This window comes from Anomaloglossus baeobatrachus, chromosome 1 (assembly GCF_048569485.1).
Source record: "Anomaloglossus baeobatrachus isolate aAnoBae1 chromosome 1, aAnoBae1.hap1, whole genome shotgun sequence".
In the NCBI taxonomy this organism is placed as follows: domain Eukaryota; kingdom Metazoa; phylum Chordata; class Amphibia; order Anura; family Aromobatidae; genus Anomaloglossus; species Anomaloglossus baeobatrachus.
In genome coordinates this window covers 449,534,706-449,561,113 of record NC_134353.1, presented here as the reverse complement: position 1 = coordinate 449,561,113, position 26,408 = coordinate 449,534,706, and the positions used below count along the sequence as shown (strand labels likewise).

Genomic DNA, 26,408 nt, shown 5'->3' with positions numbered 1-26,408 from the left:
TTAATTATGATTTGGAGGCTCAACTCCGACAGAACGGTATTGCCAAGGTAAGGCACCAACATCACTCATGAAATAATCTGTGAATTGGTCTCTCACAGATATACCTAAATTATTTAAGCGGCCAGATATTGAAGGACATGGATGGAAGTTTAATGGAATTTCATCCTCGTTAATTTCAAATCTGTATTTACGCAAAAAATTATGTAGCACACAACAAGTTTTAATAACAAAATCAACTGTTGAAACATTTAATTGTATGGGTGTATGTAGAATTCGCCATTGGCTACTCATTATGCCAAATGTGCATTCAACATATCTCCTTGCCCGGCTTAATCTGTAATTGAAGATGCGACGGGGAACATCTAATCCTCTTCTGGGAAATGGTAGCAGTAGATTTTGTAAAAGGGGAAAAGCTTCATCAGCAACAAAAACATAAGGAAAAGGTATATCTGACCCAGGTATTGGTTCAGGTGCAGGTATGAATTCAGAGTTGTAAATGAATTGAAGTCCTATTTGGGAATTTTGTAGTACACGTGAATCACCAGTACTTCCATGGGCACCAACATCAATTGTGATGAAATTATATTTTGCGTCGGCCACTGCCATTAAAACAATGGAAAAATATTTTTTATAGTTAAAAAAATTTGAACCAGAACGGGGTGGCTGTTGGATTCTGATGTGCTTGCCATCAATTGTTCCAATACAATGTGGAAAATTTGCTATTTGGAAAAAATCATCAGCTATCTTCTTTAAGCTTTCTTCAGTAGGGTTAGGCATGACAATAGGTTGAAGGCTTTCCCATATTGCTTGACAAGTTTCTTTGATTATTTCGGAAATTGTGGTTTTGCCTAGTCGGAATTGTAAATTGAGTGAGGAAAAATTTTCACCTGTGGCAAGGAATCTGTAATGTAAGATAAATATTTTAATTTATTTTATAATTTTTTTAAAGGCTTATTTTTTAAAAAAAATTTAAAAACAAAAAATACCTCAATGTAACAAGAAGTCTCTGTTCTGCAGATATTGCTTGACGCATATATGTGTCTGCGTGGGTAATTTTCGGTCTTAATAAGGTTAGCAATTCATCAAAGCCTTGTTGTGGCAGGCGGCAAAATGCGATGAATTTATCATCAAATCTAAGGATGAAATAATTAATTTTTGAAATTTACCAAAACATTTAAATAAAAAAAAAAAAATAGAGATCGCAAGTTTAAAGGCACTCTAAATTTGGCTTAATAAAATTAAAAACATATAATTCAAGAAATATATACTTTCGTAAATCCGCATATAAGAGAGCAAAATGGCCTTTGACATTGCGATCCTGTAACAGGGGATGAACCCACATTCCTCTTGTCGTCTGCCGTTGAGGGTTCTAAAATAATTTAGAAAAATTTCCTATAATTTTAAATTTAAAAAGAAAAAAAAAAAGCAAACCTGTAGTCTTCTTCTACGATTTAATAACATCAATATTAGCGCAACAAGCGATGCCTTTGCGACCTCCTCAAACGTAAATGCGTCGACGAATTAGGCATCTTCAAATGGAATCACATAAACCAAGAAAAGCCGAATTCAGGATCCAAGTTGGAAATGACATCAGTAGATCGCTATAGATCCTTTTTTTTATACTAAATAGAACTAAAACAACAATCAACTTTATTTATAATGGTAAATATGTGACAAACGCAGCATGAATGAAATTTCGGAAACGCAGGAAAGTACATATAAACGCAAGTGAAACGTAAGTTACAAGCTTCGGAAACGTAAGGCAAACTGATGCGTTTGGGATGCATGTTGTGGCAAAAATCCAAAAAGGCAAAAGCCATTTTGGGCAAAATTATGCGTTTTGAAACGCAAGTAGGACGACGCAAAGTGCGCACATAGCCTAAGGCTATGTGTCCACGTTGCTTTTTACCTGCTTTTTACCTGCTTTTTTGCTGCTTTGTCAACTGCAGCGTTAAATGCCAAAATGGATGTGTTCTGCTTTTCAAGCAAAGTCTATGGGAATTTGGGTTTCTTGTGCCCACTATGCAGTTCAAACTGCAGCCTTTTTCTGGCAGAAATTTGAGCAAAATCTCTGCTTTGCAGTTCAAAACGCAAATGGCAAAAACAATTGACATGTCAATTGTTTTTGCCATTTGGGTTTTGCACTGCAAAGCTGAGTTTTTGACCAAAGTTCTGCCAGAAAAAGGCTGCAGTTTGAACTGCATAGTGGGCACAAGAAACCCAAATTCCCATAGACTTTGCTTGAAAAGCAGAACACAACCATTTTGGCATTAAACGCTGCAGTTGAAAAAGCAGCAAAAAAGCAGGTAAAAAGCAGGTAAAAAGCAACGTGGACACATAGCCTAATACTGTGACAACCTCATTCCCAGAAACCATATGTGAGTCAGAAATGCATGCAGGGATATTCTCCCGGCTCTCCCCATTCAGTTTCATCCCTTTCCCATCCATTTCACCCTTTTCCTCAGGCCCCCAAACTTCTTTGTTTGGTCCAGCAAAAAATTACTCTCATTTCGCATTGACTTGCATTGTACTCGCTATTCAGAACAAATATTAAAAAGTACTCATTACAAGTATAGTGATTACAAATCGTACTTGCTCATCTCTAGATGTGGTCCCTAAAAAATGTTTTGGAAAATTTTATTGGAAAAATTAGAAATTGCTGATAAATTTTGAACCCTTCTAACTTCTTATCAAAAAAATGATATTTCAAAAATGGTGCTGCTTTAAAGTAAACATGCGAGAATGTTATTTATTAGCTATTTTATATGGTTTTTACTATCTGGTTTAAGGGCATAAAAATTCCAATTTTGACAATTGTGAATTTTTGGCCAAATTTTCGATATTTTCATAAATAAACGCAAATAATATCGACCAAACTTTTCCCTAACATGAAGTTCAACATGTCACAAAAAAACAAACATTCTCGGAATTACTGTGATAGATTGAAGCACCCCCAGAGTTATTACTTCATAAAGTGACACTGGTCAGATTTAAAAATTTTGCCTCAGTCATTAACCTAGAAAGGGTCTTGGTCTTTAAGAGGTTAAGTAAACAGTGACTGGAGCAAAGCACTATGGTTATGTCACAATGTTTAGAGGTCACTGCAGATCAGCTCATATTTCTTGAATGTCAGCGTTGGTAATAACTGACTGGCGCCTCAGTGACAGGTGTTGGATCTGATATTACTGGCTTGATCTATCACAGTCTTTAACATAAATGTGAACAAAGCCAAACATGTGTATTGCAGTATTGATTGGTCTAGAAACCCACTTTTATAACCATATTTCACTTGTAACATATTCACTTGTATAGGACACAAAAACAAAGGTTTTTCATTGGGCTTTATGTCACCTCCATGATTTTCAGTTCATTCCATATTGTAACGCATGGTGGCTGTCATGGTTCCACCTCCCCGTCCACATGGCTAAAGGGCGGAGCCTTCTCTTGGGCCTTACTTCCGGAGCTTGGATGCTTTAAATTCTGTCATTTCTGGTGAACCAGCGCCATAAGCTTAGCACTGCTTTGCCTGCAATTGCTAGTACTGTAAGTGTTTCCTGATCCGTCCTCCTGTGCTCTTTTGACGCCCTGGCCGGGCCAGGTAGTCACAAATAGGGCCCCACATTACACCTGTCCCTCATAGGTAACATACAGCCAAACACATTAATCCCTAGTCACCCCCCTCAGGGCTGGATGGACACACCAGGGGGCGGAACCAGGCGGTTGGAAGATGCCCACCGAGGAGTTCAGAGAGCCTGGGGTGGGAAAGTAGCCAAATAAGGTTGAGAGTTCAAGTTGGAGAGGTGTGTGGGTTGGAGCTCTGTGCAGCTCCAGCAGAGGAGAGAAAACCCAAATTGAGCAGGTGCCAGGGTAGGAGCCCTGGTACCTTTGGCTAGGAGGCAGACGGCGGTCTCCGTCTGCAGGAGCCGGGAAGACAGCTTGGTGGAACCAAGGTGGACTGGGACAGGGTTGTAGCCCGCCGGTACCGACCCGGGGAACCGACTCGGAAACCGGAGCACAAAGGGGGGTACTCAGACCCTGAAGCTAGATCCAGTAGCAACTGGGGGCTAGCTAATTAACTGATTGCGGCCAGGACTAGAGGTCCTGTCCCACCCAAAGTCCCGACTGAAGGTAACAGCCCAACGAGGGGGATAGAAAGCCACCGCCACGGCTCAGAGATCCCACGGGCCAGTGTCTCCGGGCAAAGGGCTCCTCAGGCAACCACAAGCCGGGAGCGCACTCCTGAAGTTGCAAGCGCAGGTAGTCCACCATCACAAACAGGTGCGGGAGAAAGACAGAGACCACCAGCCGGGTGGGGGACCAGACTGCAGCCGGCTGCGGGCACCGACCACCATCACCTTGGTTTACCAGAGACTTGTGTGTTTACTAATAGTGAGTACATCAGTGCCCTCCAGCCGCGCATCTCCCTGCACCGCCAAACACCCCCCAACGGGTCCCGGGGCCACCCTCCCTGCCCCCGGAGGGGTTACAACTTGCTGCGCAACATCTCCCCCAGGTGCCCCGTAACTGCAGCGGTGGTGTCCACCTTCACCACATCCCGTGGGTGGCGTCACGAACTTAACACGTCCCCAAACTACAAACCCCCTTTTGATTGGAGTGACCACAGGACCCCGGGTCCGGAGACCCTTGAGCCACCCACTGAAGGTCCGGATCTGAGCGGCTCGGCTGCTGAGCATGAGGCGGTACACTCTGTCTGTGTTCCATCCCACCTCCTTCCTTCCCACAATAGCCCCAGTTGTTCCCCCTTCTCCTACCTCTCCTCTCGGTTGCTTCTTCTGGTACTGACCTCGGCCTGACCTCGACACCGCTTTTGCTCGTTCCTCCAGTCTTCTTTCTTACCGTACTGTGTATGACCTTGCCTGCCTGACCATCCCCCGCACACCCCGTGGCCTCTGTATTCTGACTGGCTCTTCAGGGCAGTGCTCCAGCACACACTGTGTGTCCCCCTCCATGCTGATTCAGCTCTGTATAGTGTCTTTTCCTGCAGGGCTCCAGCTCCCCCTGGTGGTAGCCTGACAGTGGCTCAGTAGTTAGCACCCTTGCCTTGCAGCACTGGGTTATTGGCTTCAAATTTGACCAAGGATAATATCTGTCTGGATTTTGTATGTCCTCCCTGAGCGGGTTCTCTCCCACATTGGTAGGAAATTTGGCCTTCAGAGTTCCATTCACTACGATGATGGCAATGTCTGCAAAGCGCTACAGAATATGTTGGCACTATATAATAATAAATCTAGGTCAATAGGTAAAGAGTGAGGGAAAAAAAGATTTGAACTTGTCATCGGTTGCAGAGAGATGTTCTCAATCAAACATTTGCTTTTTATATGTGAAGTAAAGTGGATCCAATTTTCACCAGTGTGTGGCCAGTGTTTCAGGCTGGGTAACCCGCTACAATGTTTAATATGGACATCCCTATGCTCTCTGTGGTTCTCACATATCACAAGACTTGTAAGGATGTACATACAAATGTATTTTTGGTCTCTGACTACATGTGTGGAAAATGGACAGCATACAAACCAATGTTAATGTGGAAGCTCACATAAACATTTTCCACAGAGACCGGCAGTCTCTGTGGAAAAATTTGCACATTATACATTGGTCTTATCCATTTTTCAGTTGAGGCTCATCATTAGCTTTTTTAAAAAAAACAAACAGATGTTGTACCGACATGCTTATTTCAATTAATACATTACTATTATTAACTTAGGAAACTATTTCCAGCTTTGTATCATTTCAAAATTATTATGTATAAAAATGGATGTCATACAGATCTGAAAATAGACATAAGTATAACTATACTGATGAAAAATGGTTTGTTTTTCCAATATGTGATGATTTTCTGAAAGAGAATCTGTCAGCAGGCTTTTGCTATGTAAGCTGAAATCTGCATGATCTGGGGAAGAGACCCTGATTCTAGTGATATATCACTTACTGAACTTCTTGGTGCAGTTTTGATAGAATCCCTGTTATCTTTGCTATAGATGTAGCAGTGGCGAGATTGCTTAGCTGCTGCCAATCAGTGGTGTGGGCGGATTTGCACAGATTAGCTGGAATTGCCTGCAGGAAATGTACCCAGTAGCTTATCACCAGTGTCGGACTGGCTATCGGAGAAATCTCCAGTAATGCCAGGCCTGGATTCAGTTACCATTGCATTGCACTGCAGAACTCTCACCTGAGCTGCGGAGTGCAGCCTAGACTGAACCGTGAGTGCCGAGTGATTGATTCCCTGGTGATTGCGGTTCAGTTCATGACAGCTGTAGACAGGCCGGGCTGATCTCCGGTGCTCTCACCTGAACTCCGGAGATCAAACCCGGCCTGTCCGCAGGTGTCATGAACTTAACCGCAATCGCCGGGCAATCAATCACTCGACGCTCGAGTTTCAGTCCTGCAAACTCTGAGATCAGTCCAGGCTGCAGGTGAGAGCTCCGGAGTGTAATGCAGGTAACTGAATCCAGGCCTGCCATTACTAGAGATTCCTCTGGTAGCCAGTCCGACACTGGTGATAAGCTACTGCTGATAAAATACTGATTGTATTGAAACTACAACACACAGCCATAAGTGACAGATTAATGTAATCAGGCTGCTCTTAGATTTAATAGCAAACACCTGCTGACAGATTCCCTTTAACCCCTTCACACCCCAGCCTGTTTTCACCTTCATGACCAGGCCAATTTTAATGATTCTGACGAAGGTCACTTTATGAGTTAAAAACTCTGGAGCACTTCAATGAACCATGGTGATTCTGAGAGGGTTTTTCCGTGACATATAGTACTTCATGTTAGTGGTAAATTTAGGCAATATTTTTGGTGTTTGTTTGTGAAAATATTGGAAATTTTGGAAAAATGTTCAATTTTAAAAAACTTTAATTTATATGCCGTTAAACAAAAGAGCTACAGTACAGTCCAAAAGTTTGGATACACCTCATTCAAAGAGTTTTCTTTATTTTCATTAAACAATTAACAATTAACACATGTGGAATGAAATACTTAACAAAAAAGTGTAAAACAACTGAAAATATGTCTTATAATCTAGGTTCTTCAAAATGGGGTCACTTGTACGGGATTCAATTTTATGCGCATCAGGGGCTCTGCAAGCATCCCCTATTCACGCCAGCCAATTTTGCTCTCTAAAGTTGAAATGGCGCTCCTTTCCCTCCTAGACAGTTTCCACCACATATGGGGTATCTGTGTACTCCTGTTACCCATGTGAAAATACAAAATTTGGGGCTAAAATAACATTTTTGTGGGAAAAAGTTACATTTTTTTTTTCCTTCCAAATTATTTTATTTAATGTGAAGCACCTAAAGGGTTAATAAACTTCTTGGATGTGGTTTTGAGCACATTGAGGGGTGCAGTTTTTAGAATGGTGTCACTTTTGGGTATTTTCTGTCACTTAGGCCTCTCAGAGTCACTTCAAATGTGATATGGTCCCTTAAAAAATGGTTCTGTGAATTTTGTTGCAATAATGAGAAATTGCTGATGAACTTTGAACCCTTCTAACTTCCTAGAAAAAAAAATTATGTTTCAAAAATTGCGCTGATGTAAAGTAGACATGTGAGAAATGTTATATACTATTTTGTATGGCATACAGTACAGACCAAAAGTTTGGATACACCTTCTCATTCAAAGAGTTTTGTTTATTTTCATTACTCTGAAAATTGTAGATTCACATTGAAGGCATCAAAACTATGAATTAACACATGTGGAATGAAATACTGAACAAAAAAGTGTGAATCAACTGAAAATATGTCTTATATTCTAGGTTCTTCAAAGTAGCCACCTTTTGCTTTGATTACTGCTTTGCACACTCTTGCCATTCTCTTGATTAGCTTCAAGAGGTAGTCACCGGAAATGGTTTTCACTTCACAGGTGTGCCCTGTCAGGTTTAATAAGTGGGATTTCATGCCTTATAAATGGTGTTGGAACCATCATTTGTGTTGTACAGAAGTCTGGTGGATACACAGCTGATAGTCCTACTAAATAGACTGTTAGAATTTATATTATGGCAAGAAAAAAGCTGCTAAGTAAAGAAAAACGAGTCAGTCCGAAAAATTGGGAAAACTTTGAAAGTTCCCCAAGTGCCGTGGCAAAAACCATCAAACGCTACAAAGAAACTGGCTCACATGAGGACCGCCCTAGTAAAAGGAGACCAAGGGTCACCTCTGCTGCGGAGGATAAGTTTATCCAAGTCACCAGCCTCAGAAATCGCAGGTTAACAGCAGCTCAGATTAGAGACCAGGTCAATGCCACACAGAGTTCTAGCAGCAGACACATCTCTAGAACAAGTGTTAAGAGGAGACTTTGTGCAGCAGGCCTTCATGGTAAAATAGCTGCTAGGAAACCACTGCTAAGGACAGGCAACAAGCAAAAAAGACTTGTTTGGGCTAAAGAACACAAGGAATGGACATCAGACCAGTGGAAATCTGTGCTTTGGTCTGATGAGTCCAAATTTGAGATCTTTGGATCCAACCACCGTTTCTTTGTGCGATGCAGAAAAAGTGAACTCTACATGTCTGGTTCCCACTGTGAAGCATGGAGAAGGAGGTGTGATGGTGTGGGGGTGCTTTGCTGGTGACATTGTTAGGGTTCAAAATGGAAGGCATACTGAACCAGCATGGAAGCGACATGCTATTCCATCCGGTTTGCATTTAGTTGGACCATCATTTATTTTTCAACAGGACAATGACCCCAAACACACCTCCAGGCTGTGTAAGGGCTATTTGACTAAGAAGGAGAGTGATGGGGTGCTACGCCAGATGACCTAGCCTCCACAGTCACCAGACCTGAACCCAATCGAGATGGTTTGGGGTGAGCTGGATCGCAGAGTGAAGGCAAAAGGGCCAACAAGTGCTAAGCATCTCTGGGAACTCCTTCAAGACTGTTGGAAGACCATTCCAGGTGATTACCTCTTGAAGCTCATCTAGAGAATGCCAAGAGTGTGCAAAGCAGTAATCAAAGCAAAAAGGTGGCTACTTTGAAGAACCTAGAATATAAGACATATTTTCAGTTGATTCACACTTTTTTGTTAAGTATTTCATTCCACATGTGTTAATTCATAGTTCTGATGCCTTCAATGTGAATCTACAATTTTCAGAGTAATGAAAATAAACAAAACTCTTTGAATGAGAAGGTGTGTCCAAACTTTTGGTCTGTACTGTATGCCATACAAAATAGTATATAACATTTCTCACATGTATACTTTACATCAGCGCAATTTTTGAAACATAATTTTTTTTTCTAGGAAGTTAGAAGGGTTCAAAGTTCATCAGCAATTTCTCATTATTGCAACAAAATTCACAGAACCATTTTTTAAGGGACCATATCACATTTGAAGTGACTCTGAGAGGCCTAAGTGACAGAAAATACCCAAAAGTGACACCATTCTAAAAACTGCACCCCTCAATGTGCTCAAAACCACATCCAAGAAGTTTATTAACCCTTTAGGTGCTTCACATTAAATAAAATAATTTGGAAAAAAGAAAAAATGTAACTTTTTCCCACAAAAATGTTATTTTAGCCCCAAATTTTGTATTTTCACATGGGTAACAGGAGAAAATGCACCATCCAATTTGTTGTGCAATTTCTCCTGAGTACACAGATACCCCATATGTGGTGGAAACTACTATTTGCGCGCACGGCGGGTCTAGGGGGAAAGGAACGCCATTTCAACTTTAGAGAGCAAAATTGGCTGGCGTGAATAGGGGATGCTTGCAGAGCCCCTGATGCGCATAAAATTGAATCCCGTACAAGTGACCCCATTTTGGAAACTAGACCCCCCAAAGAATTTATCAAGATGCTTGGGGAGCACTTTGAACCACCAGGTGCTTCACAGAAATTTATAACGTTGAGCCGTGAAACTGAAAAAATAAATTTTTACCACAAAAATATTCTTTTAGTCCTAATTTTAAAATTTTCACAGGGGCAACAAGCAAAAATAGACAGTAAATGTGTTGTGTAGTTTGTCCCGAGTACACAGATAGCCTATATGTGGTGGGAAACTACTGTTTGGGAGCAAAGCAGGGCTTCGGAAGGGAAGGAGCGTCATTTGACTTTTTGAATGGAATACATAATTACTTACCGATAATGTGTTTTTCAAGAACACGACATCACAACGAGAGAAGGGATCCACCCTTCAAGGACATGAAAACTACAGGATAAAAAGGGCAGTACCTATCAAACAGGAGAGAATTCACCATACAATTTGTGGGGCAATTTCTCTTGAGTATGCTAAGCTTAAAAGGAGCACCATATGACTTTTTTAACTTCAAAATTGGCTGGAATTGTTAGTGGTCGCTATGTCGCATTTGGAGAGCTCCTGATATGCTTAACCGTTTCACGACCTTGGACGGATCTATCCGTCAAGGATCGTGTCCCGTTAAGCCCCCCCCCTGCCGCGGGCAGGCGGCAGCGGTCGGCACACATATCAGCTGTTTTCAACAGCTGACATGTGTGCCTGCATGTTGCGAGTGGAATCGCTTCCACTCGCAACATTTAACCCCTTAAATCTCGCTGCCAAAGTCTGGCAGCGAGATCTATATGCGCGCGACCATGTTTTTTACTTACCGCCGCCCCCACCGGACGTCACGTGAGTGATCACGTGACGTTCGGTGGTTGCCATCGTAGCACAGGGTCATGTGATGATGCCTGCAGCTACGAAGTTTCACTTTCGTTTTTCCTCGGCACGGAGCAGAGGGAAACCGGAAGTGACTGAATCTGCTGTTTACAGCTGTATAGCTGTGATCAGCAGATAGATAATAGCGATCGGATTGCTGATCGCTATAGCCCCCTAGGGGGACTAGTAAAATAAAAAATAAAAGTAAAAAAAAAAAGTTTTAAAAAATAAAAAAAAAACTAAAAGTTCAAATCACCCCCTTTTCACCCCATTGAAAATTAAAGGGTTAAAAAATAAATAAATATACACATATTTGGTATCGCCGCGTTCAGAAATGCCCGATCTATCAATATATAAAATCAATTAATCTGATTGGTAAACGTCGTAGTGGAAAAAAAATTCCAAACGCCAAAATTAAGTTTTTTGGTTGCCGCATGTTTTACGCAAAATGCAATAACAGGCGATCAAAACGTAGCATCTGCGCAAAAATAATACCATTAAAAATGTTAGCTCGAGATGCAAAAAATAAGCCATCACTGAGCCATAGATCCCGAAAAATGAGAATGCTACGTGTTTCGGAAAATGGCGAAAAACGTGCGCCACTTTTATTGCACAAACTTGTGATTTTTTTTTAACCCCTTAGATACAAGTAAACCTATACATGTTTGGTGTCTACATACTCGCACCAACCTGAGGCATCACATACATACATCAGTTTTACCATATAGTGAACACCGTGAATAAAACATCCCAAAAACTATTGTGCCATCACACTTTTTTTTGCAGTTTTTCCACATTTGGAATTTTTTTGCTGTTTTCCAGTACAATATATGGTAAAACCTATGATTTCATTTAAAAGTACAACTCGTCCCACAAAAAACAAGCCCTCATATGGCAAGATTGACAGAATAATAAAAAAGTTACGGCTCTCGGAAGAAAAGGAGCAAAAAAACAAAAACGCAAAAACAGAAAGTGCCCGGGGGCTGAAGGGGTTAAACAGTGCAAACAAGTGACCCTGTTTTGGAAACTATACCCCTCAAGGAATTTATCTAGACATGTGGTGAGCACCTTGAACCCTCAGGAGCTTCACAGAATTTTATAATGTGGAGCCGTGAGAATGAAATAATACATTTTTTAACCACAAAAATGTTGATTTAACCCCCAAATCTTTCATTTTCACAAAGGTAACAGGAGAGAATGCACCATAAAAAGTGTTGCTCAATTTTTCCTGAATACGTTAATACCTCATAAGTTGTAGAAAACTTGGAAAACTACTGCTTTGGTGCACGGCAGGGCTCAGACTGGAAGGCACACAATTTGTCTTTTTGAATGCAAAAATCGCCTGGAATCGTTGGCGGACATTAGGTCACATTTGGAGAACCCCCGATGTGCCTAAACAGTGGGGCTTCCCCACAAGTTACCCCATTTTGTAAACTAGACCCCCTCAAGGAATTTATCTAGATGTGTGGTGAGCCCTTTGAGCCAACAGGTGGTTCATAAAAATCTATAATGTTGAACTATGAGAATGAAAAAAGTTCATTTTTACCACAAAAATGTTGCTTTAACCTCAAATAATTTATCTCTACAAGGTTAACAGGAGAAAATGGACTGGACAATTTGTTGTACACCTGAAGTGCCAGAGCAACAGAAACCCCCCACAAGTGAGCCCACAGGTGTGTCACAAAATGTTGTACTATTCACCATCCATGGTGAAGAAAAAATAATTACATATTTACTACAAAAATGTTGTTTTAGCTCCAGATTTCCAATTTTCACAAGGGAAATAGGTAAAAACAGCCTCATAATATGTTACACAATTTCTTCTGAATGTGGCAATACGCCACATGTGACTGTAAAGCACTGTTTGGCCGCACCACAGGGCTCGGGAGGGAAAGAGTGACCGTTGACTTTTGCAGCACGGAATAAGCCAGAATAATTTGTGGACCCCATTTGCAGGGTCTTTAAGTGCCAGAACAGCAGAAACCCCTCAAGTGACCACATTTTGAAAATTGCACCAATCTGGGAGCACATCTACTGGTGTAGTGAAGATTTTGTCTCTGTAAAACACTTGTGGAGTCAAATGCAGTAAGATGTTGCAGAATTAAAAATTGGAAATTAGCCCTTGTCGTGCCCAGTACATTGTAGTGCCCGTACATTGTGCCCAGCTCGTGCTTCTGGAGACACACATCCTGTAAATTAAGCGGACTTCATCACTACAACAATGCCAAACAAGTAGGTGTTTGTGGTTTAAGCACATTGTGGGGCTCAGAAAGTAGGGGAGCATTTGGATTCGGAAGGGGTCTTTTGGTGCTTGTGAGGGGACTGAGCTGGTCTACTGATTGATAGGTAAGCAGCCATAATTATTTAATATTCTTTTCACATGATCCCACCATCCTACTCAGAGTGCGAATTATATTGCTGATCCCTCGGGTGATTCTAGAGTGGAACTTATAAATTGCTCTGATGTAGTTCAATGTGGTGATATAACATACAATCTAGAGATTGGGTTCTGCTTACTATCACTGCTCAGCTATTCTACTCACCGCCTCACTTTCTGTGGGTTTATATAAAACTAGAAGGTGGCCCAATTCTAACGTATCGGGTAGTCTAGAATGTGTATGTAGGTTAGCAGATTGAATAATAATGTAATGAATGGACTGGATGGGTTAGGTTTAATTTAGTATTCTTATAATTGTTTATTGGTTTTAAAATGACAAACAACAGAAGGAACAGTTCTAATAGATGAGTCTAATGTTTAATGATGTCCCTGGCTTGTAATGAAAGAAGGCCATCAACAGTGGAAAGTTAAGTAAAAATATTTTTGTACACACATTTTGTGTGAAGACCTTTTCACTATCTGTAAGTAACTTTCCTTGTAAAGGGGTGTCAACAACTTGCACTTTGACGTTGGATCTCATTGTCACTCTTGAAAATGCAAAGTACAGTTGTCCATGGCCAAAAACTGGTTCAGGTAGATATATGCCAACACGGTGTAGAGTTTTCCCTTGTGACTTGTTTATTGTCATGACAAATGCGGGTTTTAGGAGAAACTAACGACGGCAAAGCCTAAACGGAAGGCGGGTGTCTGAAGGACATATTTGTATGGCCCCCATACTGGTATGTGGGCTGATGCTGTGATGTGGCCCAATGCTGGTATGTGCACCCATCGTGGTGCAGCTACCATCCTGATACGTGCCCCCATCCTGCGGGGTAATGTGTGCGGGGGTCGGAGTGCGGGTGGGGTGGAGCGTCAGTGCTGGGGACTGCAGGGCTGGGGACAGGTGACTATTTGTGTGCGTGTGTGTGTGTGTGTGTTCAGTGTATACATGCGGAGGACAGTGTGCGGGGGGGGGCGAGCGGGGTAATGTGTGGGGGGGGGCAGAGTGCGGGGGGGTGGAGCCGAGCAGGGCCTTGGCGCTGAGGACGTTAGTGCTGGGGACTGCATGGCTGGGGACAGGTGACAATTCGTATGTGTGTGTGTGTGTTCAGTGTATACATGCGGAGGGAGGAGTGCGGGGGGGGTGGAGCCGAGTGGGGTAATGTGTGCGGAGGGCACACACCGGGGAGTCGGGGCTCTGTGTGGGTGCGGGGAAAAGTGTCGGGCGTCGTCCTGTCGGCCCGGAGTTCGGACTGTTCAGTTAGCTGAGCCGTTGGTTGCAGGCTCTTTAGCACGCGCGGTGTGGCGACGGTTGTCACTGTAATGACGTCATTTTGGAGACAGACAGGTAGGCAGACAGATAGACAGACAGAATAAGGCAATTATATATATAGATTGTTTCCCCCTTGCTTTACATACCCATCATTAGCACATCTATTTTGCAATGATCTTATTGTGGTTTTCTGTATGTAATTTCTATAAATATCTTTTTAAACAATTTTTTGCCTAAATAAAATATAAAATAATAATTTTTAGCCTTAAGGCTCTGGTTTCCTTTGTCATTTTAATTTCAACATGGAGTGGCTTTTTTCTCTAAATTCATTACTCTTGTAAATTATTCAGGGACAATGTGCAATATGAAAATATTTGTATGTCTAAATGCCAACCAAGTGGATGTTCACTGTGGTTTAAAGCACACCAATCACTAGGATTTTCCTGTATAACATAATCATAACGTTAGTTATCAGCTAGTTTTTAAAATCAAAGCAAGTAAAGTTTGTAATATCAGCAGCTTGTTGAGTGACTGCAGCTGTGGATCAGATAATAGCTGGGGTGGGTGTTCATAGTGATTCCCGCCTCCTTCCTATCTGTTTTGCCCCTATCTTTTATTTATCCTAATTCTACTCTAAAAGTGTTTTACTAATTTCTTCACTAAGATGGCGTCGTATTTGGCGCCTGTGCATAGCGCTTATCTCCGTCGCCATCTTGGTGATGATCAAGTGTCACACTTTATTATTATCTTGCTGCGAGGACAGTGCATGCGCCCTCGCATCTTCTGCTCTTGTAGCACCCATGGAACAGGGGTGTCAGACACGGGGGGGTCTCGTACCTGAGTTACCCGTCACCGGGCTGGTGTGATAATCTGGGATGTCGTGGTGGCTTGCCCAGCTTCGTGCTCCTAGGTGTACACCAAAAAGGAGGGAAGATGATGGGGGTAGTAGTAGGATGAATGTCGTGACGCCACCTGTGGTACGCAGCCAGAAATTAGCCGCCGCTGCTGTCGCTGTCCTCCGGGGCGGATGGTATAGGTGGCGGCGCCAGTAATAAAAGTCCGAGTCAGTGGCTGCGGTTCCAGGTGTCTTTACTCACTCTTTGTAGGTAGTCTGGTCACCCGCTGTGATGGGCCCCATCAAACCCGGATTCCTTCGGAAGTTAGCCCGGTGTGGTACTCGGTGGGCCCCTTCTCCCTAGCGTGTGTTGGATCCCCTTAAAGCTACTTGGGGACCCCAGTCCGTCTCGAGTAGTACTCTTGTCCCTATTGGCAGGTACGGTGGCTCCGCAATGGGGCTGGTGCTGTCCAAGGCCCCGGATCCTATCTGGTACTGTGCTTTCGGGCTCTGTGTGGCCAGGGAAGCTTGAAACCTCCCCATCCTGGCAGATTCTGGAAAACAAAGTTAGAGAATGATCTTCCATAGGGTCCTGCACCCTGCGTGTGGCGCCGATTCTGAGGGCGCAATCAAGCTCTCCCCTCGACAACCGCGTGAACTCCTGTGTCCCTCAAGAGCACCGGTGAGGCACGTCTGCTCCTTTCCTCTCCTGCTGGAGAACTCATTGAAACTGTTGTATTGGTTCCTCACTCCCCCTAAGTGAATGCTCCTCCCACGGGTCCCTGTCACTAGTGGGTGGTGCCCCTCATGTTTGAAGTCAACCTTAAGATCCTACCCTAGCCCGGTCCCCATTGGGGAGGGCAACCTGGTTGTGTATTTGAGTGTGTAAGTGGTGAAACCGGTACCGACCTCCTCCGGATCCAGGTTAAGCACTACACCTTAAATGAGGTGCCGTACTCTGACTGAAGCCTCAGAGGCGCCGCACTCTTGTGACCACAGGAGCGGATACGGTCACAACAGAAATGGAGACAGCCCACAGGAACAGCTGATCGGAGGCCGTGACACGATCAGCTGGGGAGCAGACTGGAGAAAAAAGCTGACAGCAGCGTGCCAGCACCAGGAAAGCAGTGTTCATCTTACCTGACCCTGTGACATCACTGCCAAGCGACCCATGAACTCCCGACATATGCAGTGGATCGCATGGCATGGAGTAAGGTGAGATGAGTTCACAATGAACTCACCTAATCCTGTGACATCAGTGCTGCATGACCCGGTTGCGATATTGCGCAGCAGTGACGTCACGAGGTTAGGTGAATGAACTCTGTGATGTCACTGCCCCTGCAGGCACACCCACACACTGCTGTGTGCACCACTGTGTTGACTTGGACTGACTTTATGAGGTATACTCAGGTCATTGCAGGGAAGCACAATCAATGGGGGACGTTATATTCTCCATTGAATGTGCCAGTGAGTATGAGATCGACCTGGGCCTCGCACCTTTGTATTATGGCGGACCTGGATTAGGGATTTGACAGGGAATTAAATTGGAATAGAGGCCGTCTTTTGTGTTTATTTAATTAATTTCTGTTTTTATGTCTTTTCAGGTTTGACTTTGGAGAACATCGGGGGACATCAAAATAGATTAAGGCCTTTTGTATTTTAATAAAGTTTTTAATAAAACTGGTCAATGAGGGATGAAGTCACTGTTTTTTCTTCTAATAAAAATCTATTTATTACTCTCAAATAATGGAATTTGTAATGGGGTTGTCTGCTAGACGCCCACCAATTACTAATACCAGGGCTTGATGCCAGCTGGCAATTCACAGCTGGCATCAATCCCATTTGCCACCGCACCAGGGCAATGAGAAGAGCTAGGTCCAGCGCCAGAATTGACGCATCTATAGGATGCACCACTTCTGGGGCAGCTGTGGTCTGCTATTGTTAGGCTGTAAAGGGCCAAATAAAAGGGCCTCCACACCCTAAAAATATCAGCCTACAGTTGTGTGCTGTACCTTGGCTGGTTTTAGAAAAATGGGGGGGGAGTCCATGTAATTTTTTAAAAAATAAATAAATCTAAAAAAAAAAGCGTGGGATCCCCTCTATTTTTCATAACCAGCCAAGGTACAGCAGACAGCTGAGGGTTGCAGCCCGCAGTTGCTGCTGTTCCTGTGCTGGATATGAAAAATGGGGGGAATCTCAAATCATTTTTTTACCAAAAAATAATTTAAAAACAGCTGGCCAAGATAGCTATCCCTCTTTCAAGCTATTCTGTTATTTCTTTCTATCTATCTATTCTTTCTATTTTTTTTCTATCTATTCTAGCTGCTGTTACTCAACAAGCTGTTATTTTACAAACTTTATTTGCTTTAATTTAAAAAATAAACATCTGAGCTGACCACTAAAGGTATGTATTGAATCAGTATGATAGTGCACTTGCTTTAGGTTATATAAGAAAATCCTGGCGATTGGTGCACTTTAAGCACATTATGCTCAGAAAGTAGGGGAGCATTTGGATTTGGCAGTGCAAATTTTTCTGGATTTCTTTTTTGGGCGGAGACCTAGTGATTCTCCAGAGACTTTGTGCTACCAGTAAGGTACAAGTCCCCTTTATTTATGTTAGATGACAGTAGGAACTTGTGTTTTTGTGGGTTGAGTTGAATGCCTCTGATCACCCATGTCCATCTTTTCAAAGGTGTACAAAACTGTTGACCACCGTGGTTTTGTAAACGTTTAAAAAGATGTGTAACAGATGGACACTGCCGGATCATAGGCCAGACAGGAGTTCAAAGTGACTCCCTCTCCTTCGTTAAGCAGCGCAAGCGCTCAGTGTAGAGCCGTGACCTTTGGGAGCCGCGATCTTTAGGAGGCAGAATGAACAGATCAACAGCAGTTAAAGAATTGGCTTTATTACTATTTTTATGCCGTTCACCTTGCGGTATAAGTGAGAAGGTGGCTTTATTCCTCAGGCCAGTACGATTACAGGGTTACCAGGGGAGTTTTTTAAGTTTGGCTACTATCACAATAAAAATTGTTTTTTTCACAAAATAAAGGTTTTTTGCATCATCATTTTGAAGGCTATAGATTTTTTATATATATTTTTGCTGATAGAGTCATGTGAGGGCTTGTTTTTTTACGGGATGAGTTGGCGTTTTTATTGGGACCATTTTGGGCCACATCATTTTTTTTATCCCTTTCTATTCTGCTTTTTGTGAGGCAGAATCAAGAAGAAACAGCAATTCAGCAATTGTTGCTTTCTTTGTTTAGGCCGTTCACCATGTCGCGTGTCGTAAAAGTGATGATAGCTTTATTCTTCGGCTCAGTGCGATCGCAGCAATACAACATTTATAAAGTTTCTTTTGTAATGTTTTGTCATTTTTACACCATAAAAACAATTTTATAGAAAAAAACAAGATCTTGTATTGATGTGTTCTGAGAGCTGTAGCTTTTTTATTTTTTTGCTGACGGAGCTGTATGGCAGCTTGTTTTTTGCAGGACAAGATGATGTTTCTAGTGATACCATTTTTATTTACATGTGCTTTTTTATGGTGTTTTATTCCACGTTTTTGGCAGCTGTATGATGAAAAGACAGCTTTTGCTGGGGTTTTTTTTTACATTGTTCACTGAAGGGGTTAACTAGTGTGACAGGATTTTTATTTTTTTTTTACATAAATATACATATTTATTGGTATAATTTTTTCAGATTTTTTTTTAGATTTGTACATTTTTTTAACTTTGTTAATTACTCCCTATGTGAGACATTGGCATTTATTGCTCTGATCGCTAATATAATGCAGGGTTCCCCAACTCCAGCCCTCAAGGGCCACCAACAGGGCATGTGTTCAGGATTTCCTTAGTATTGCACAGATGCACACCTGCACAGGTTATTATTCCAGCATCTGTGCCTTGCTAAGGAAATCCTGAAAACACACACCATTGATGGGCCATGAGGACTGGAATTGAGGAACAGTGATATAATGTATTGCAAAGCATCAGCATTGCAATACAATGTAGCTCTCAGGGAAGCACTGACATAAGCCTCTAAGATTATGATCCTAGCTGCTAGAACCTAGCATGTTCTCACAGGCTTTCCATAGCTGAGTGACCTGTAGGTCATCATGACAACTTCGGGTCACCATGTTGATGTCGCGGAGGCACCAATTGGACAGGAGGGGGAGAGAACTCCCTCTCCAAGCCCCCTAAATGCTGCGATCAATATCGATCATGGCATTTAGGGGGTTAAACAGCCAGGGATGACACAAGGACCATCCCTCGGGGCTCGGCTGTCATGTAAGCTGACCTCCCGGTAGTGATCGAGTGGGCACAGCTCTTGTGACCGCACGATCACCAGGATGTACAGCTATATCCAAGGTAAGGAAGTCATGAAGGGGTTAAAAGTATTTTTAACATGCATTTATTTGTAGCTTTCTACATATATTTTTAGGAATCCACTGTCTTGCATTGGTGCATTCCACCTATTCATATACACAATGCCTTGCAAAAGTATTCACCCCAGTTTTGGTATTTTGCTACCTTACAACCTGGAATTTCACTGGGTTTTTTTAAGGTTTGCATCAGTTCATGAAAAGATCATGACTACAACTGTGAATATTTGTAGGGTCAGTACTTTGTAGAGCCTCTTTTTGTGGCAATTACAGCTGTAAGTCACTTTGGATATGTGACGCCCTGGCCTATCAGGTCGTCACAGGGTATTGTGCAATCTGCCCTTCTGTGCAATATCCACCTCCTCCTTGGTTACCGGTCCCTAACTTATGGTGTTGCCAAAACCAGCTAATCAAAATCCTAGGAACACTCTGCACCACACCCACCAGACATACCAGTGGATGCCTGAGTGGTATAGGGTCACCCACTTGGGTGGTTGGTAAGGAAAGGTCAGGAATGTCAGGAGTAGGCCAGTGTAGTGTTGGAGGTGAAGAAAAGAGGAGGTCAGGAGCCGGGCTCCTTGGAAGTAACTAGGTGGCAAACGGTGGTGTGGGCCTAGTAGGAGCTGGACCCCCGGTCGCAGGGGATCGTGACAAGGGGCACGAAACTGTCGAGGAGGACAGCCGGTGGCCTTGTACCATCACTGGGACCAGCGCACGACGAGGTATGTGGACCCTAGGTCAGGGAGTAGCTTCAGGCAACCTGACAATTCACCCAACGAGAACGGAGCCTTCAAGATACACTCCCCACCCGCTCCAAAATCGGGGTACTAGTGCAACGAGGGGGATAGGACTTTCCACAAAACGATCCAGGAAATCCCAAGCGTAAACCCTGAGAGCAAGCTCCCACAGTTAGCCACACTAGGGCAGTGGAGGACCGCAAGCAGCTCCGGCTGTGGGCCCTGGAACATCCTGCTTTGGACTTCGCTACCTTAAAAGAGCGGGCAGTCAGAGCCCTGCAGCCCCCAGAGGCCCCTGACTCTCAACTCCCGTCTTGGCAAGCTGGCACGTCCCCATTGCATGTGACGTCCCCTACCTTAGCACTGCCCGAACCGACGTCTCCAATAACACGTGGGAGTGGAACAAGTGATTTATCTGCCCAAGTTCAGCAACTGAGTAATGATGTCGCAAGGATTTTGGAAGCGATGCAGCTCAAATCCAAGGTCGTCCCGAAAGAGAAATTCAACTAGCTGACTGCCCGTAGGACGTCCCCTGGATGAGGAAGAGGACCCCAACGTACAAAGGATGGAGCAGTGACCGGTATGGATCCCCTGTCTGTTATAAATGTAACAAGACTGGCCACTACACGCGGAGCTGTCCTTTAAACAGGCAACCCCTGGGGCCAAGGGCCAATCCCCAGGAATAAACTCTCAAGGCCCAGCAGACTGGAGGGAGCGGTATGTAGTTGGACGGCCCATCATTTCCATCACCCTGGATGGGATCCGGACCTCTGCACTTCTTGATACCGGCTCCCAGGTAACAACTATTCCCTATGTACTGTATAAGAAATTTTGGCTTGATGATGAACTCACCCCACCATATGACAGCATTACCATCTACGCCATCAACGGGTTACCAGTGACTCAAATCGGGTTCAAGGAGGTGACCATTAAAGTGGGCCGGGTAGAGAGGCAAGGCCTCATAGTCGTACAAAATGACCCTAGTGATTGGAACCCTAAGATCATTTTAGGCACCAATGTGATTGAAAACTGTATGGGAGAAGTATTGTCTTTGCTTCAACAGCTGTCTGAGACTGCAGGAGCAGGGCGGCAGAGAGTCCTGCAACGTGAGATCCGAGCCCTCCTGCAGCGGCAACAGGTAAATCTCTTTGGAGGTGAGATAGGTAGTGTACGGGTAATGGATGTGACCTCTCTTATAGTGCCCCCTCGAAGTGAAATGATGATATGGTGCAGGGCAGCTGTAGGCTCCCGTGGACAGGATTACCAGGCAGTGGTAGAGCCCCTGCCTTCAGAGCATTGGCCCACCGTGTCTACGGCCAGGGGGGTAGTTGATTTCCAGAAGGGAAGAGTGCCCGTGCGAGTGTTGAATTGTGGGGAAGAGGAGGAGATCACACTACCCAGATACGCCACTATTGCCAAGCTGTTTGGAGTCAACACAGATGCTATCCATGCAGCAGGTTCCCCAAATCAATCCCGCAGTGACAGCCCTCAGGAACTGTTAGAGAAATGGTGTCAGGAGTTACATGTGGGCACCGACTCTGCACCCGCACATCATAAACAAGGGGTCTACAGGGTTGTTCAGGAGAATGAGCAGGTCTTTAGTAAACATCCACTGGATTTTGGCCGGATTAAAGGGGTACAATATCACATACCCACAAGCACTCACCCACCTATCAAAGAGAGGAATAGACCCATACCACCTGCCCATTATCAATGTGCCAAAGATATGCTCAGGAGCATGAAGGAAGACGGGGTAATCTGTGACAGCTGCAGTCCCTGGGCCGCCCCTCTGGTACTTGTGAAGAAAAAGGATGGTACTGTGGAGCCCCGCATTACCTTCAGGTCACCTCAGGGTCTTCAGGGGCTCCACGTGATGGGAATCTTCTGGCCGCAGGTAGGTCAGGTTAACTTCTATGGAGGTCATGACGCCACTCTCGATATTTGCAGTCAGGGGGTGACCGCCACTGCAGTTTAGGGAGTGCCTAGGGCTGATGGTAGATGCAGTCAGTTATAGCGGCCTCCCGAGAGTGAGGCTGGTCCCAGGGCTCAGTGTAAGTGTGTAGTACCACAGGTCGCAGTAGAACTCACACACAAGCAGCAATGTCTTTCAGGGTTTTTACTCACTTTCAGATGGCAGGGATGAGTTAACCCGAGCGATGCTATGATGAACCAGGTGGAACCCGATATCCCTTCGGCTGATGTAGGGGTGACTGCTGACTCGCCTTCCTTGCCCTTCTTGTTTGGGGTGACTCCTACTTGTAGTATTACTGGAATCACCCAGGGAAGTCGCAACTGCCGTTCTCACCTTTCTGGCCCGTTTTCGGGCAGCGTGGACCAAGGTAAGATGGCCCCTGGCTCAATCCTCCTTATGGGCCTCCTTGTTGCTACTGTAGCTGCGGACTCTGTGTGGTTGGTGAGGCGCATAAAGTGCCCTCACCAGCAGGTTTGGCAGGTCAACTGAATGGCCCCCTGCTCTGGGGACCTGTTTCCCCGTGCGGGCTTGGACTACCGGCGGTCCCCTTACTCAGCCACCTCTTGCTACTGCCCTAGGTGGTTTTCAGGGGGCAACACTGGGTAGCCTTTCTCCCCCACCAGCAGCCACTACAGGTGCAGTGTCTGACAGGGTCCTGCTCCTCTGCTCTACCCTCCAGACGCGGCTCCACACTCCTTCTCCTCTGGCTGCCACTGCACAACTCCCTGTCTCCAGTCCCACACCCACCACTAGCTGGGATGTGAGGGCCACGCTCCCTCCCTGGGTCCACCCAGGGGTCCCCTCTAAGCTGTGTGTGTTCCTGGTTCTAAGTGTCTGTGTTTGTCCACACCCTAGTCAACCTCTGGGATTACCTGTTTTGTACTGACCCAGCATGGGTGCAGTACTCAGTGGTGCCTGACCAGGTCAGGGGCGCCACATTCCCCCTTAGTTACCAGCAGCACGTCCTCAGGCTGTAAAGACAAAACATTTAAAGTGCAAAACATTTAAAACATTAAAACGTCATAAAAGCATCATAAAACATACCAGGTACCATTCATCACCACCCTCCACCCACAAGTCCGTTAACCCACCCAAAACCCTCTCAGGACGCAGGTCACCGGTCCTTTTAGCAACCAGGTCTGGACCATCTGTTTCCCTGGACCTTCCTCTCCTGGGGCTGGTGGTTGAAGGCAAGCCACTCTCCCGTCGAGCCGCGTCTTCGGCTACTTCGGGCAGGATGTAGAGGCGGCTTTCTCAGTCAGGTTGTTGCAAACAGGCGTAATCGCTTCTTTGCGGTGGAGAGCCAGGCCCCATAAACAGGTGTGCTCTTAGCTTAGGATAGCAGGCGCCATCACAGGCATGCTTCCTGGTGGTGCAGAGCCAGGCCCCATAAACAGGCGTGCTCTGGTTGGTACCAAAAAGGTAAACTTTCATACACTGTGAGAGTTTGTGGCTATAGCCAGTTCATAGCCTATGATCATTAGTAATAGTGCACAAACCAGGTGCAAAAGCAGACTTAAATTCTCATATCAGTTCATGTGGGCACATTCTCTTGAACTTTTTCAAATGTTGCTTTAACTCCAAACTGGTAACTCGAACTTTGCTGCACGCTCTACTTGGACTTCCTCCTTTCACAACCAGGGCTCTTGCCTGTAGGGCTTTGACACCTGGAGGTTTCTGTGTCTTCTTCTGTAGTGCTTGTGGTATCTTCGTCTTTAGCTGTATCTGTGTCTTCATCTTGTTCTTTTTCTTTGTTTTTATTTTGTTCTTTTTCTTTGTCTTTGGTGGAAACTGCTGGGCTGTAACTGGAGCTCCTTGGGCATGGCACTACGTCCAGTGCAAACCAGCCTCGTTGGCCTTGGTGTCTGGTAAACTCTACCAGGTCTCCCATGTGTAGATCACGAACAGGGTATCCTCTGGGCAAATGGGAGCGGACATCTCTTCTGCTTGCGAAAATGCCCTCTTTAATGAAGGGCACCTCTATAACGCTGTAGCCGGTCTTCAGGCTGAACTCCTCAACCACTCCGCGGTAGAGAGGACCTCTAACCTGGTACATGGCTTTTCTGAGGGATTGTTTTTCCTCCAAATCCCGGACTGTCACTTCCTCTTTCTGCCTGTCCGGGGAGTGCTGCACAGGGGGTGGTCTTGCTCTGGCGCGGCGCCGGACTCTGCTGGCTGGCCTCCTCTTCTCTGCCACCTCGCTGTCTGCGGGCTCCCAGGTCACGTGCAATCTGGGCATGTAGACTCTTAACTCTTACTCTGTAGCAGGGGGTGTTGGAACCTCTTCCCAGCGGGAGTAAGGCAACATCTCGGCCTCCGGGCCTCCTTCAATTTTAAAGGGAGCTGCATCCTCCTCCGACTGTACAGGGATCGGCTCTTCAGCCTCCAGGCCTCTCATCCCCCCCCTTAGTGATGTTAGGCACTCCTCCAGTGACTCCGGCAGCAGCGCTGGGGACAGGCGTTCATCAGAAGGCCAGGGCGGTGGGCTCTTCCTAGCCATGGCAGCTGCTGGGAGCACTCCATGTCCAGGTGACCGCCTGGGGACTATGTACCGGTCCACCAGGTCTTTGGGGTAGCGGGCACTCAGCTCCTCTTTGAGCCTCAGAAACACTGGGTCTTCTCCCGGCGGTGACGCAGGACCTGGTTCCTTGGGTGGTGGCTGGGGTGCGGTGGCTGCCTCTACTGTGCAGGCTGGGGTAGACGGCGTTGCAACCTGGTCTGGGCTGGCCGGACGTGGCGTGGCTGCAGCCTGGTCTGCTCTGGCCGGACGGGACACTGCTGTGGCCTGGTCTGGTCTGGCGAGACACTGCTGCGGCCTGGTCTGGTCTGGCAGGGCGTGGCATTGCAGCATGGGTCGCAGCGGGGATCACAGCAGCCATCGCAGCATGGACTTCAGCGGGCACCACTGCAGGCATCGCCTCCGGTAACTGCGGCGGCGGGGTCAGCGTAACTGGGCGGGCAGGGGCAACAAGGGACTCACCCAAAGGCATCAGCATCGGGGTCTGGGTGATCACCACCCGGTGTGACACTTGTCGCGCGGTCCACCTCTCGTAGGCCCGGACCGCTGCACCCATCTCCCGGAGCTCGGTGCATCCCTCCATTACTTGCTGCATAATTCTGGCTTGCAGCCGGTCACAAAGCTGGGCAAGCTCCCAGTCCCACCAGGCAGCGGAGCCTGGTTTTGGGTCACTGCGTGCGGACGCCATTCTCTCTGTGTTGTTGCTGCTCACCGAATCTTCTCTGCATCTGCTGAGTTTCGTTTCTCCTTGCAGCCTAGTCACTTCCCGCCGTTTCGGGACAGATCTGCCCCCATTGCTTGCGAGGTCATAGCGCTGCAGGGGTTCTCTGGGTAGCCACACCTCTTCGTGGGCGGTTACTTCTTTCTGCATGGGCTGCTGTTGTTTCTTGGCGTGCTTTCTGCGGTGGCAACATGGCGGTGCTTCAAATTTTTCAAATGGACCGCCAAGGCACATGATCACCTGTCTTAACAGGTCTAGTCCTGATCCTGTTCGTGATGCCAGATGTGGAGCCCCGCATTACCTTCAGGTTGCCTAAGGGTCTCCAGGGACTCCACGTGCTGGGATTCTTCTGACATCAGGCAGTTCAGGTTAACTTCTATGGGGGTCGTGACGCCACTCTCGGTATTTGCAGTCAGGGGGTGACCGCCACTGCAGTTTAGGGAGTGCCTGGGGCTGATGGTAGATGCAGTCAGTTGTTGCGGCCTCCCGAGAGTGAGGCTGGCCTCAGGGCTCAGTGTAAGTGTGTAGTACCACAGGTTGCAGTAGAACTCACACACAAGCAGCAATGTCTTTCAGGGTTTTTACTCACTTTCAGATGGCAGGGGTGAGTTAACCTGGGCGATGCTATGATGAACCAGGTGGAACCTGATATCCCTTCGGCTGATGTAGGGGTGACTGCTGACTCGCCTTCCTTGCCCTTCTTGTTTGGGGTGACTCCTACTTGTAGTATTACTGGAATCACCCAGGGAAGTCACAACTGCCGTTCTCACCTTTCTGGCCCGTTTTCGGGCAGCGTGGACCAAGGTAAGATGGCCCCTGGCTCAATCCTCCTTATGGGCCCCCTCGTTGCTGCTGTAGCTGCGGACTCTGTGTGGTTGGTGAGGCGCATAAAGTGCCCTCACCAGCAGGTTTGGCAGGCCAACTGAATGGCCCCCTGCTCTGGGGACCTGTTTCCCCGTGCGGGCTT

The 26,408-nt window shown here is 45.6% G+C and overlaps 1 protein-coding gene across 1 annotated transcript; it reads right to left on the bottom strand.

Moving 5' to 3' along the window:
* Positions 1 to 24,441, bottom strand: LOC142305511 (uncharacterized). The gene is made up of 3 exons (XM_075346875.1): positions 23,819 to 24,441; positions 987 to 1,133; positions 1 to 901 (listed from the first exon to the last, which is right to left on the bottom strand). The coding sequence occupies exons 1-3, from the start codon at positions 24,439 to 24,441 to the stop codon at positions 1 to 3; spliced, it is 1,671 nt and encodes a 556-aa protein (XP_075202990.1).
* Between the last annotated feature and the right edge of the window lie 1,967 nt (positions 24,442 to 26,408).

Excerpts from the sequence above, each read along its gene's own strand:
- LOC142305511 (XM_075346875.1), bottom strand. The coding sequence starts at position 24,441 with ATGCCCAGATTGCACGTGACCTGGGAGCCCGCAGACAGCGAGGTGGCA. Across the intron at positions 1,134-23,818 it reads TGTGAAAGGAGGAAGTCCAA|ATTTGATGATAAATTCATCG; the intron begins GTAGAGCGTGCA and ends TTTCATCCTTAG. Across the intron at positions 902-986 it reads AGACTTCTTGTTACATTGAG|ATTCCTTGCCACAGGTGAAA; the intron begins GTATTTTTTGTT and ends CTTACATTACAG.